At 41.8% G+C, this 14,892-nt stretch overlaps 1 protein-coding gene across 1 annotated transcript in view; it reads left to right on the top strand.

Annotated features, from left to right (window-relative positions):
- Positions 1-636: 636 nt before the first annotated feature.
- BRCA2 (BRCA2 DNA repair associated) overlaps positions 637-14,892 on the top strand; it is a 56,777-nt gene continuing 42,521 nt past the window's right edge. The window contains 6 exon segments of the mRNA XM_044284022.1: positions 637-758; positions 3,870-4,121; positions 4,958-5,060; positions 6,921-7,006; positions 7,146-7,186; positions 11,874-11,979. Of these exon segments, the coding sequence (XP_044139957.1) occupies positions 692-758; positions 3,870-4,121; positions 4,958-5,060; positions 6,921-7,006; positions 7,146-7,186; positions 11,874-11,979 (655 nt within the window). The 5' untranslated portion in view covers positions 637-691.

Below are 14,892 nucleotides of genomic sequence, written 5' to 3'. Positions count from 1 at the left end.
ACGGACACGACGATACCTAATGTCTACTTTTATTTTTTTCCCTATTTTTTTTACAATTTTTTTACTTTATTTTGGGAAAAATATGATAGTCAGAAAGAGCCCCACATTTATGAAGCACAGAAGTCTGATAAAGCGGGTGAGGCAGAGGGAGACTTATTTTTATTACAATTTTTTTTTTTTTTTTATGAAAATATCTTCTGCTTAATAAAAAATGTAAATTCACTAATAGGGGCATTATACTATGTCTACACCCGGTCCTGTCCCACCCCCATATATAGATAGAATACCCTGTCTGTAATCTTGCTGCGGCACCCAGCCTCCATCATTGTGGAGACCTGTACCACAAGCTTACGGGTCACATGCCAGCCCTAGGACATGAGCGCCCTGCCTGTACCGTCCTCCTAGCAGCATTCATCTACACAAACAGCGAAATCACCGCCACCGCACCCCGGTCCGGGAGCAGCATTGTGGGAAATGTAGTTTCCTAGTAGTTCCAGTGGAGAACTCCGCGGCTCTTCAGCCAATGACAACAGTCGTTTCATTCATAAAATGGGCGGAGACTTCTCAGAGCCGTGATATGATAGGCTGGGTTCGTGGCCGCTGCGGCTGTGAGGCGGGGGTGTACTGTAGCAGCGGGAAGTTGAACTGGAATTCAGTGACATGGAAGGCGGCTCTGCAGGACTGCGGTGACATGGCGTCCGTACAGCCCGCCACCTCTGTCTTCTTCCAGCTGTTCCAGGCGCACTGCGGCCACTCAGGTGTTTATATCCAATATACGGGACAGAAGGCAACACGGGGATCTGTATGTAAGTGGTGTGGAGTAGAACTGGCTTAGTTGTCCCCAGCAACCAATCAGATTTCAACTTTCATTTTCCAAAGGAGCTGTGAAAAATGAAAGGTGGAATCTAATTGGTTGCTGGGGACAACTAAGCCAGTTCTACTTTACACCAGTTTGATAAATGACCCCTGTGTGATGATTGTGCTGGTTGTGATGAGTCTTTGGGCAGCCACCAGAGTTTATATCACATGTCAGTAAATCTTGGGCCACATTCACACCTGTGCCGGATTTTCAGTTTTTCTGCTCTATTCTCGTAACAGAGACAAGGAAAAAAAAAAATATGTAATTACCTGATCCATCATATGACACTGACTGGCACCCGACATTGGGGCACATTTACCAAGCTTGTCTGTCTTTAGCCTGGTGTGTTGGCTTCGTCTGTTGGTCGTTTGCGTAGAAAAATACGACGGCCCTGGAGTGAAACAGAAATTAGACTGTTTTTGCAACTCAATCGGATGTAAAATAAGCCACACATACATAAAAAGGCAAAAAAAAAAACATTCGTTTTCTAAAAGAAATCAAACCAGACAAAAGAGGTGCAAACCCCTCCTAAACGGGAGCATTTTAGTAGTAAATGCGACTAAAAAAATAAGTCTAAGGGCTCGTGCAAGTGAACATATGTATTTTTCGGTCCACAAAACACGGATCTGCAAAAAGAAAAAAAGGGTTACATCAGTGTTTTGCAGATCCATTGTAACAATGCCTGCCCTTGTCCACAAAACGGACACGTTCTATTTCTTTGTGGAACGAACGTGCAGACATACGGATACAGAATGCATTTCAGTTTTTTTGCCGCCCCATTGAAATTAATGGTTTCGCATATGGGCCGCAAAGAAAAAACAAAAAACATTGCTGCATGCTGTGTTATTTAGTCCAGATATTTTGTGGAATCTTATAATAATCAAAAAAAACAACAACAAAAAAATATATATATATAAAAGGACCCCGCCACTAGCCAAAACTACAGCTTCTAGCCTCGTCCACTATAAGCGACATATTCCCTGTATTAAAATGACCCAAACAGAAAGGAGGTCTAACTTAAAATGTATTTTTTTTGCACCTTGTGCTATTAAAATGTTTTTGAATGAAAAGTTATTTTTTTTTCTTTACATTTTTTTCTGTTATAAAAAATAAAACACAATGCGGCAAAAAATATACACAAAACGGCACAAAAACCTGTGACATGAGCCTAAATATTTTTTCATACCTTTATGCTATAATTGAAAAATAAAAAGCTCCAGCTATTCCCACAAAGACACAGAAATGATCTAAATAAGGCTGCATTCAGACGGCCGTAGTGTTTTGTGGTCTGCATGTCCGCGATTGTGGACAGGAACAGGACATGCTCTGTCTTTTTGGTGGGGCCGCGGAACGGAACTACCGATGCGGACAGCATGCGGTGTGCTATCCGCATTTTTTGCCGACCCATTGAAATGAATGGGTCCGCAGAACCGATGTAGACCCGTTCATACGGTCGTCTGAATGAGCCCTAACGGATGTTTCCTGACAGAGTCTCTGACACAGATTTCACCATAGCCTGAGGTACAGTCTGTTACTGTAGTGCAGCGGCGGCATGAAGCGCACGGCGTCATAGCAAACAATGACGCCGTGCGCGCCTGCTCTCAGCCGGAATCCAGGCCGTGTTACCACGGACCACTCACGGCTGTGTGCATTCAGCCTTACGCTGATGTCACGCTCAGGATTTTTGTAGGATTTTGCATAAATATATTTTTTTTTTTGCTGCATTTTGTGGTAAAAAAAAAACAAAAACACCAGCTCCAAATGTTGCATGAAAGTTTGTGGGAAACATTAGGGTTTGGCGACACTTCATATAATATGTTTTTGTGTCCCATTAAAATACATTATATGAAATGTTGCGTACACTAAGGACAATTGGGTGTTTTTTAGTTGTTTTTTTTTCTACTGTACTTTTGGGTCAATTTGTTTGGATCAGTTTGTTTGTTTTTTCATATCAACATTTTTGGGAATTTTTCTCCCATGACCTCCATTGGTTTCTTCTGCTACTTCAAAAATAAACAGCCCTAAAGAGGAAGTGACATTACCAGGGGGCAAATACTTTTCTCTAAAAAGCTGCTAGGCGTGCAAAAAAAAAACACTGATCACGTCAGGCACCAGTGCCAAAACTGTGTGTAGGAACCCTAAAAGGGGTATCGGGATAGAACAAGGGTCCGCCAATGACTAGAACAAGGGTCCCGATTCCCCCATTCCTCCTCATTGCTTGATGGCAGCGAAGAAGAGTTTGAATAAAGCAGCCATCAAGTGCCGCATTGCTGCCCTCAATAGTCTATGGGACTGACTGCAGAGTACAGCACTCGGAGGCATCCTTCAGTCCCATAGACTCTCATTGATGCAGCATTTTGCATTACTTTTTGCGGTGACAGATGAGGCTTTATTTTGATGCCATTTTTTTTTTTTTTTTCTATAGAGGTGGAAAAAAAGGTCTGGTTTTCACCTTTTTTCCACCTTTTATTTTATTTTTTTAAATAGCATTTACATAGTTTTGATGTAAGTAGATATAAAGTTTATTGCCCCCCTTTTCCTGCTCACCCAGCCCCCCCAGTGATCACACGATAGCTAGTAATGGAGCATGAAGCCGCGCTGCCCTGCTGCCTGATCTAAATACACCGCATACAGTGAAGGACAAGGCCTTCCCCAAGGGTAGGTTTACACCTTCGTATAACGGGCTGTTCCAACAGAGGGCAGCCTGCCGGAGTTCACCAGATCTATCCTGGCTGGATACTTCTGTTAACCCCCGGACACCATTGGTCATCGTCATCAATATCTGAGGTACTTGAAGGGGTATGAGCGTGCTGAGTGCCCCTTTGATTTAGAAATTGTTGGCGCTCTCACACACCAGTCACAGTCGTATGACAGATGAATTTAGGTTCCATTGAATAAACAATACATCGGTTTCTGTCTGGATAGGACTACAGGGTTGCATTTCATTTAATTTGCATTTGTCATGCTTTAATTTTTTTTAAATGTTTTAATCCGGAGTCCTTCCTTACAGACTTGGGACAGATAAATGTAAACTGGTTCGAGGAACTGACCAGAGAGGCCATACGTCTTCAGCCCAGGCTACATGAGGATGAGGAGAAGAGAGGAGGCCGGCAGGATACCAGTCTCTTCAAGACCCCGCAGCACAAGCGGTCTCTCTGCAGCCAGTTAGAGTCCACCCCGTCTATTTTCAGAGAGCAGAGTTTATGCTCCCCCCTCTTCCGGTCACCGACAAAAGATCATGAGAAAAGTCACGTCTCAGCGGGTAAGATTTTCTACTACTGTTGGCAATAAAACAAACCAGCATCTACAGGTAAAAGGCTGCACCCACCCACATGATATGTCATAAATTCCTGATATTATGATTCGCCATTTTTTGGTCCCCTTGCCGCCCCCCCAAAAAAAAAGAATTTACTAAAAATTTGAATAAAAAGTCGTACGTTCCCCAAAAATGGTACCATAAAAAAACAAAACCTCATACAGCTATGGCTACATGCACACAACCGTTGTGTATTTTTTGCAGTACGCAAAACACGGATGGCGTCCGCGTGTGTTCCGCAATTTGCGGAACGGCACAGACAGCCATTAATATAACTGCCTAATCTTGTCCGCCAAAACGGACAAGAATAGGACAGGTTATTATTATTTTTTGGGGGTGGACCAAAGAACGGAGCAACGGATGCAGACAGCACACGGAGTGCTGTCCGCATCTTTTGCGGCCCCATTGAAGTGAATGGGTCTGCATCCAAGTAAATAGTAAAACAAAATAATACTATACAAAGTTGGTATCCCCGTAATCGTACAGAATAAGGACGTCACCTCGTTTATAGCGCACAGTGAACGCCGTAATATCAAACCTCTAAAATCATTGCGGATTTATTTTTATTTTCTTTCCTGTTTTTCAATACAAGGCATGGTAAATTAAATAGTGCCATAAAAAATACAAAACAGAATAAGCTCTCATATGTGAATGGAAAATTGAAAAAGTTATGGCTCTTGGAAGGTGGGGAGGAAAAATCTAACATTCAAAAATGAAAATGGGAATAATGTGTGTATTTATTTATAGATTGATTGTTTTTTTTCTCTCCCCCCTCCCCCCAGAATTTTTTTTTAGAAATGTTTTGGCGACAGAGCTGAGCCCGGATACTTCTGCAATACCACCTAATGAAACCTTTGGCACTTCAAGTAGATATTTAGCTGACAGGTAAGATATGGACTTTTATTTAGCTAGCCGTGTGGCTGCTTGCCTGCGATTATACATAGCGTTGCAAGAAAAAGTATGTGAACCCTTTGGAATGATATGGATTTCTGCACAAATTGGTCATAAAATGTGATCTGATTATCATCTAAGTCACATCAATAGACAATCACAGTCTGCTTAATCTAATAACACACAAAGAATTAACTGTTACCATGTTTTTATTGAACACACCATGTAAACGTTCAGAGTGCAGGTGAAAAAAAGTATGTGAACCCCTAGAATAATGACATCTCCAAGAGCTAATTGGAGTGAGGTGTCAGCCAACTGGAGTCCAATCAATGAGATGAGATTGGAGGTGTTGGTTACAGCTGCCCTGCCCTATAAAACACACACCAGTTCTGGGTTTGCTTTTCACAAGAAGCATTGCCTGATGTGAATGATGCCTCGCACAAAAGAGCTCTCAGAAGACCTACGATTAAGAATTGCTGACTTGCATAAAGCTGGAAAGGGTTATAAAAGTATCTCCAAAAGCCTTGCTGTTCATCAGTCCACGGTAAGACAAATTGTCTATAAATGGTGAAAGTTCAGCACTGCTGCTACTCTCCCTAGGAGTGGCCGTCCTGTAAAGATGACTGCAAGAGCACAGCACAGACTGCTCAATGAGGTGAAGAAGAATCCTAGAGTGTCAGCTAAAGACTTACAAAAGTCTCTGGCATATGCTAACATCCCTGTTAGCGAATCTATGATACGAAAACTCTAAACAAGAATGGAGTTCATGGGGGGATACCACAGAGGAAGCCACTGCTGTCCAAAAAAAAACATTGCTGCACGTTTACAGTTTGCACAAGAGCACCTGGATGTTCCACAGCAGTACTGGCAAAATATTCTGTGGACAGATGAAACCAAAGTTGAGTTGTTTGGAAGAAACACACAACACTATGTGTGGAGAAAAAGAGGCACAGCACACCAGCATCAAAACCTCACCCCAACTGTGAAGTATGGTGGTGGGGGCATCATGGTTTGGGGCTGCTTTTCTGCATCAGGGCCTGGACGGATTGCTATCATCTAAGGAAAAATGAATTCCCAAGTTTATCAAGACATTTTGCAGGAGAACTTAAGGCCATCTGTCCACCAGCTGAAGCTCAACAGAAGATGGGTGTTGCAACAGGACAACGACCCAAGGCATAGAAGTAAATCAACAACAGAATGGCTTAAGGCTGGGTTCACACCTGGGCGTTTTACAGCGCGTACGATCTCGCTGTAAAACGCCCGACGCCCCGAGAAGTACATGAGCTTCTTTGGGGCGTCTTGTTGCGCGTTCCCGTACATAGACTTTCGGGAATGCGCGACAATGGGCGTTCGCTTGTCTCTGTATGCGCGATTGCAAACGCCGGTACAATCGCGCATACAGAGCGCTCCTTTCAGAACGCTCAGGTCTGAACCCAGCGTAAACAGAAGAAAATACGCCTTCTGGAGTGGCCCAGTCAGAGTCCTGACCTCAACCCGATTGAGATGCTGTGGCATGACCTCAAGAAAGCGATTCACACCAGACATCCCAAGAATATTGCTGAACTGAAACAGTTCTGTAAAGAGGAATGGTCAAGAATTACTCCTGACTGTTGTGCACGTCTGATCTGCAACTACAGGAAACGTTTGGTTGAAGTTATTGCTGCCAATAGAGGTTCAACCAGTTATTAAATCCAGGGGTTCACATACTTTTTCTTGCAACTGTATTTACTGGTCCTTTACTCCGTAAATTTCTTATTTCTTGTGTATGAATTGTACAATCAGCAGAGCAGAATTCCCATATCCATTACATTTTGTGAGATCGGCCAATCACTGTCCTCTTACTTATGATTTCAGCCCTGTTGTCATGAAGCAGTTGTTTAAGGCCCCCTTTGGGGATGGAAAATACCTGCACACAACGCCGCGGCAAGATCGAAAGTTTGGTAAGTAGTAAATGTGTTTATTTTGGCAACAAAATACAATTGGTGCACATTTGTAACGAGCTACAAAAAGATGGCGCACGGGCTGAATGCCTCAATGTCTCCGCTATGTGCTCAGTGTAGAAACTTTTATTTCTTTCAGATATGTCTGATAGTTTATTGTGCACACCTCAGTTAATCAGGGTAAGTACATACCTTACACCTACTTTTGTTTTTCACAGTTAAAGGGGTTGTCTCATGACAGGAACCTCTTTCCAATTGCCCTATTAGGGTCCATTCACACGTCCGTAGAATGGGGCCACATCCGTTCCGTAATTATTCGGAACGGGTGCGGACCCATTCATTCTCTATGGGGCCGGAAGAGATGTGGAGAGTACGCCCCGATCTTCCGGTCGGCAGCTCTGCAAGAAAATAGAGCATGTCCTATTCTTGTCCGCAATTGCGGACAAGAATAGCCATTTCTTTGGGGGTGTCGGCCGGGGTGTATTCCGATTCCGCAATGCACTACGGACGTCTGAATGGAGCCTTAAGGTATGTTCACACCACAGGTTTTGAAAATTAACCTACAAAATTCAGCGCATTTTTTTTTAATGTCGTTTTTGATGCATTTATTTACCTGCTTTTTCTAACCAAAGGGTGTTTAATTTGGTACAAAACTGCATTTTCTGCGTGGGTTTTTTTTTGTGTACACAGAAACTGTACATAGAAATGCTTTGATATTTTTTTTTTTTTTTTTTTACGCTTCTCATTCATTTCAATGGGAGATTCAGAACAGAGTCTTCTGCAAGATAGCTGCTGCTGCTTTTTTCCATATGCAAAAATAAAAGCAAGTGAGTGCTGCTTCCCATTGAATTGAATGGTAGGCTGTTTCAAGGCATTTGTGGAACTGATTTTGGTGCAGAAACGCTCAAATGAGCTCCAAAAAAAACCTGTGGGAACTGGACCTTAGGGCAGAAGGTCAGCTTGGGACTCTCCTCCCTGAGCCAGAATACTGAGAGCTGCTTTGGTGGATTTGGGAAATCCATGGATTATATGATTGGCATGTGGATCTGCGGATGTCAGCTGATCCAGCCCCATAGACTTTGAATGAAGCATCATTGCGCATGAGCAGCACAGCTGCTCTTCCAAACACCTGCTCAGAAGCAACTGGGGACTCGGACCCTATTAGTGATTAGCGTTGAGCGAAGCGAGCTTTGGCTCCGAGGTACTAGTTGGATCAGCAGCCGAGTTCAGTTTCAAGTTTTGAAGTGCCTTTCCACTTAAAAAATCAGTTACGGAAGTTATTCAACAAAGTCATGCGCGACTTCGCAAATAACTAACTTCGGCTCTTCGGAGCCCATACATTCTAATACTGTACGGAGACTGAACCCCATACAGTATTATTCAGAAGTTTTGAACAAAGCGACTTCGGATGAAGCTTCTGAAGCTCGCTCAACACAACTAGTGATCATCACGGCTCACAATGGTGGGGCCCCCATCGATCATATATTTACCACCTTTCCTGTGGAGACATGAGAAATGTCTTTTCTGGGACAACCCCTTTAACTGTCATTGATTATTGGAAATAGTTTTGTAAAGTTTCTTCTGTTTTCACATTGTCCACAAACCCTTTTGAACTTTATTTCTCATTTACAAGGAGTTTTCAATTAAAATATTTGTAATTACTTCCTAAAGGCTACGACCGCTGCATAGATGTGGTCAGCGTTTATGCACGTGTTTTTTTTTACTGAGGTTCAAAATGCTTCCTCCTGTCTCCAGGATATGCCATTTTAATACCCACCTATTGGGTGAACAGAGGTCCTGTGCCCAATGTTACAGTACAAGATGGGGAGGTTTCTGCACCAAAATCTGCATGTGTTACTTGTGTTTTTAGTTGCAGACTTGCTGCAGATCCTTAAAATCCGCACACAAAAAATCCCACAATTGACATGCTGCGGATTTCTAAATACACACAACAGGTCAATTTCAGCATGGGAAAAAAACAAATTTGTCAGATTTCATTCCCTTTGCCTGTACAGTATTAGGCTACATGCACACGAACGTTGTTTGTTTCCATGTCCTTTCCGGTTTTTGTGCAGATAGGATGCGGACCCATTCATTTTTATTTTTTTTTCCTATTTTTTTATTTATGACTTAAAGGGGTTGTCCGAGTTATGGGAAAAAACGTATACATATTAGGCATCGCCGCGTCCGTAAGAACCTGCTCTATAAAAATACCACATGACTTAACCCCTCAGGTGAACACCGTTAAAAAAATAAAATAAAAACAGTGTCAAATTTTTTGTCACCTTACATCACAAAAAGTGTAATAGCAAGCGGTCAAAAAGGCGCATGCCGCCTAAAATAGTACCAATCTAACCGTCATCTCATCCCGCAAATACTGAGCCCTTACCTAAGACAATCGCCCAAAAAATTTAAAGCTATGGATCTCAGACTATGGAGACATTAAAATGATTTTTTTTGTGTCAAAAGTGATATTATTGTGTAAAACTTTAATAAATTAAAAAAAGTTAACATATTAGGTATCCCAGTGTCAGTAAGAACCTGCTCTATAAAAATAGCACATGATCTAATCTGTCGGATGAACGTTGTAAACAATAAAAAATAAAAACGATGCCAAAACAGCTATTTTTAGGCAAATTTTATATTTTAATCCATTTTTTCCAGTAACAAAGCAAGTGTTAACAGCCAAACAAAACTGAATATTTATTGCCCTGATTTTGTTGTTTACAGAAACGCCCTATATGTGGTCGTAAACTGCTGTACGGGCACACGGCAGGGCACAGAAGGAAAGGAATGCCATACGGTTTTTGGAAGGCAGTTTTTGCCGGACTGGTTTTTTGACACCATGTCCCATTTAAAGCCCCCCCGATGCACCCCTAGAGTAGAAACTCCAATAAAAGTGACCCCATTTTAGAAACTACATCCTTCAAGGTATTTAAAACCGATTTTACAAACTTTGTTTGCCCTTTAGGTTTTCCACAAGAGTTAATGGCAAATGGAGATAACATTTCAGAATTTCTATTTTTTGTTACTTTGCCTCACAAAAAGTGTAATATAGAGCAACCAAAAATCATACGTACCCTAAAATGGTACCCAAAAAACTGGCACCTTTCCAAAATGGGTCACTTTTATGGAGTTTCTACTCTAGGGGTGCTTCAAATGGGACATGGTGTCAAAAAACCTGTCCAGCAAAATCTGCCTTCCAAAAACCATATGGTGTTCCTTTCCTTCTGCGCCCTGCCGTGTGCCCGTACAGCAGTTTATGACCACATATGGGGTATTTATGTAAACTACAGAATCAGGGCAATAAATATTAAGTTTTGTTTGGCTGTTAACCCTTGCTTTGCGGAAAGAAAATGATTAAAATTGAAAATCTGCCAAAAAAGTGAAATTCTGAAATTTCATCTCCATTTTCCATTAATACTAATTTTTGGGTGGTTTCTATTATGTAAGCTTCATAAAGTGACTTCAGACCTGAACTGGTCCTTAAAAAGTGGGTTTCGGAAATTTTCTAAAAAATTTCAAGATTTGCTTCTAAACTTCTAAGCCTTCTAACATCCCCAAAAATGTAAATGTACAAAATGATCCAAACATGAAGTAGATATATAGGGAATGTAAAGTAAAAACAATTTTTTGAGGTATTATCTATTTTAAAAGTAGAGAAATTGAAATTTGGAAATGTTTTACTTAATTTTACCACTGTCCTGAAGTACAATATGTGACGAGAAAACTATCTCAGAATGGCCTAAATAAGTAAAAGCGTTTAAAAGTTATTAACACCTAAAGTGACACTGGTCAGATTTGCAAAAAATGGCCTGGCCCTTAAGGTAAAAATTAGCCCGATCCTTAAAGGGATTCTGTCACCTCCCATAAGCCAAAAAACGATTTTAAAGCAGCCATGAAGCACAGCTTACCTGGATTAGGCTGTGCTCTTTTATCTTGAAATCCGTCCAGCAGTTACTGCAAAAAACGACTTTTATTGATATGTAAATGTGTCCTGAAGGTGCCCAGAGGGGCGTTTTGTTCTTCTTAGAGAGCCCAGTACCGCCCCTCTTTCAGTGCCCAGCCCGCCTTCCTTGTACTGTCTATCCGCCCCCAGCCTGCCACAGCCTCTCCTCCCCCTCCCTCACGCCGAACGAACTCTCGCACAGGCGCAGTACCCACTGAGGGCTGCGCCTGTGCGATCAGCAGGAGACTGAGGGCAGGAGCTTCATCCTCGTCACTGGGCATGCGCCGAGCCCAGTGACGTCCGATGCTCACTCTTCCCTGCTGACTGAGGGAAGAGCGAGCATCGGACGTCACTGGGCTCGGCGCATGCCCAGTGACGAGGATGAAGCTCCTGCCCTCAGTCTCCTGCTGATCGCACAGGCGCAGCCCTCAGTGGGTACTGCGCCTGTGCGAGAGTTCGTTCGGCGTGAGGGAGGGGGAGGAGAGGCTGTGGCAGGCTGGGGGCGGATAGACAGTACAAGGAAGGCGGGCTGGGCACTGTAAGAGGGGTGGTACTGGGCTCTCTAAGAAGAACAAAACGCCCCTCTGGGCACCTTCAGGACACATTTACATATCAATAAAAGTCGTTTTTTGCAGTAACTGCTGGACGGATTTCAAGATAAAAGAGCACAGCCTAATCCAGGTAAGCTGTGCTTCATGGCTGCTTTAAAATCGTTTTTTGGCTTAGGGGAGGTGACAGAATCCCTTTAAGGGGTTAAGGAAACAGCTGAGAACAATTTCCATTTTCCTCTCCTATGGGCAGCTGCGAAAGGGGGGACAGTATGTCCTGAATATCGTTACTTACAATACATCTTTTAAGTAGCATGCTTGACCTCAAACAGCACTTATCACCAACTTTTTTTTTGGGGTTATTTTCAAGGACCAAAGCTCGAGGTGTATATCAGAAAGTCTAGGTGTAGAAGCAGATCCTGAGATGTCCTGGTCAAGTTCCTTAGCTACACCACCCTCTCCGACTGTGATCATTGGTAAGAAATTGGAAGTAGACAAATCTTGACACTTTATGAATGTCTTCATATGGCACTAATGTAGTTGTAAGTACATGTTCAGTATGGTCAGGTAGATGTTACGCTGAGGTTATTCTACATGTTTTAATGTCATTCAGGAAACACAGAGTGTACATTACGGTGTTTCATTTTTCCAAAGATGTGATTTTCATGACTTTGCTTACGCCCCGAGTCTCAGAAGATCCAAGAAGATTGGATAACATTTAGGGGTTGCACACATTGATCACTTTTATTACAACTCTCACTCCTGTGCCTAGGAGGTTGGTCTAAAAACGACTTCAGTTTCAGGACCCCAGGGGCTCTGCATCAAGCAAGGTGGATGGCAAAGGCAATATATGCACTTCAAATTGTCCTCTTCACTAAACAGTTGAATATTCCTCAACGAGAATTGAAAGGAATTTAACAGGTTTTACATTTTGTCAGCCTCATGTATGTTCGCTTTTTGCACAAGGCAATTGTAGGTCGATGGGTTCCAAAGAATGATTTGGATATGCTCCAGCTTCTTAGCATTTACCCAGATGCAGACATAAAAAAAAGTGCTCTCACAGTTGCTAAGAGACACCTTTGGTATCTGTCAGAAACAAACAAACGTAGGATTGGCTTTTTTGGACGAACGTATTACTCAGGCAGTTTAGGAAAATATGACAAAAAATTTAGAAACCAAACCTGCAAAGTAAAGGGAAATGAAACGATTAGAGGGTAAAAACCTAGTTTTTGAAGTAAAATACCTGAGCCATTTTATTACTAATAAAACAAAGACGTTCTTTGAATTGTTTGGGATCCACGACGTGACAGAATACTGCATTGATTCTCTAAGAAGCCATGTGAATGCTCTTAACGTGGTCAATGATATTGGATGGGTTCTACATCTAGAAGCAATGTAAGGACTCAATTTACAGGGATGGTTGTCTCATCGTTCAATTATAGAGGGGGGGGGGGGGGGGGCCGGAGTTTAGGGTTGTTGGTGTATTAATAGATCCAGTGTAAAGTATGATCTCCAAACATGTCAAATAAAAGAAAAAAAGTGTTTGAGTGTGTAGCAGGAAAACAAAATTGCAATATATTGTATTATGTAAACATGTACATGCCGATGTATACTGATATGTTGGATTCCTATGCTGTACTCTCAATAAAAAATTACACTGAAGAAAAAAAATAAAGAATCTAAAATGTATTAGAGGTCACCACAGACATATAATAAACAAAACAATCCCTATATACAAAAAAAATCTAAATAATGCCTACATTTCCTGAAATCGAATAATGATGATGTTCTTTAGATATAGTTATACAACTAGTACAGCGATAGTCCAGTTATTTTCCAGGTACTAAGCAGTCACTAATAGGCCATATTTGCCAATGAAGTTTCCTGCCTACTAAGTAATCCGATGTATGGAGGCAGTGGTTATGCTAGTTGATGACTATAGACGTGGTTATACTATGCAATTGTACTGTAGGTGTCCAGAAGCCTCCCTCTGTTCAGTAGTCTCACTTTGTGTAGTTGGTGACTGCGCAGTGAAAGGATCGGGGCGATGTGCTTCAAAACAGATGATAAGCAGTGTTACCAGCCTTCTGTACCGGTGTATGGAGTTTCCAATCCAGCGCATAGTCATGACAGTCCACTGAGTAGTGCTGATGCATCGGCCCTGCACCGGCACTTTAAATATTACTCCTTGGACCCTAGTTCACATCTAGTGCTCTGATTTATTGTGTTTAAAAGCTATTTTTTTGTTTGATGTTTATTATGAATTATTTTGAAATATTGTATATAATTTTTGTATATATAAATTATTTTGGTGTATTATACAGTTATTGTGACCTCTAATACATTTTAGATTTATATATGCAGCACCATTTTTGCTTTTATAAATGAGAAAAGTAGAATGTTCGACCCGCGCTGAAAAATGCAGTGTAGTGAAGTGAGGTTATTACGATATACAGTCCCCCTTATACTGTAGTGCCGCTAGTAGTAATAACCTGAATGGTAAGCTGAAAAACCACAAAGATGGATCGCTTGCCTGTTTGTGTGGTCTGCTGATGTTCCTCTTGGGGATGATGGTGCTGTCTTGCTATAAGGTACGTCAGTCTTCAGCTTCTACTCTCAGCGCGCGTGGTCCCGGCCGGTGACGCTCGCGCGCAAGGGAAGCCGCGGTAGTAATCCAGGAAAGGAATCTTCTGTGTGATGTCACACTAGGTACAGGTACCTGCTTGGACCAAAACACCAACGCGTTTCGGAACTATCGAGTTCCTTCCTCAGGGATAGTCTTGGCCCCGCCTGCTGATGAATAAATAGGCGTCCGTTTCCATGGTTACTCATCCTGTTCTCACCGCTACTCTCAATAGCAAGGCTGTCTGTTTACTTTCTCTATTTCCACCATTCTAATTGCCCCATCTCAATATATACTTTCTATGTCCAGTGTATAAGTATATATTTATCCAAGTATTCTTCAGGGAAACGCAAAAAGTTCAATTTCATGATTAAGACCTACAGGTGCCAGCGTATTTAACTTGTAAATCCATCTTGTTTAGTTTTTTTACATCAATTTAATGAAGTCCCCTCCTCTGGAGTCTGGTATAACTTGTTCCAATGCTCCAGATTTTGACCCTTCAAACCTCCCCCTGTGTTTTTCTTTGTAATGACGTGAAAGTGGATGACCATCGAACTTTTTATTTATATTTCTGATATGTTCTCCTACTTCTAATCAATAATGTCCTTCTTGTCCTATCCACATAGAGTTTTGAACAGGGGCATTTTATGAAATAAATGACACCCTTGCTATGGCATGTAAGATAATGCTCTATTTTATGGGTATTATGTACAGTCTCTATTGCTTTTAATGGCTCAGTCTGTCTTGCAAGATTGCATGCTTTACA

The sequence above is a fragment of the Bufo gargarizans genome, chromosome 3, assembly GCF_014858855.1.
Source record: "Bufo gargarizans isolate SCDJY-AF-19 chromosome 3, ASM1485885v1, whole genome shotgun sequence".
Classification (NCBI taxonomy): domain Eukaryota; kingdom Metazoa; phylum Chordata; class Amphibia; order Anura; family Bufonidae; genus Bufo; species Bufo gargarizans.
This window is presented reverse-complemented; position numbering and strand designations above follow the sequence as displayed.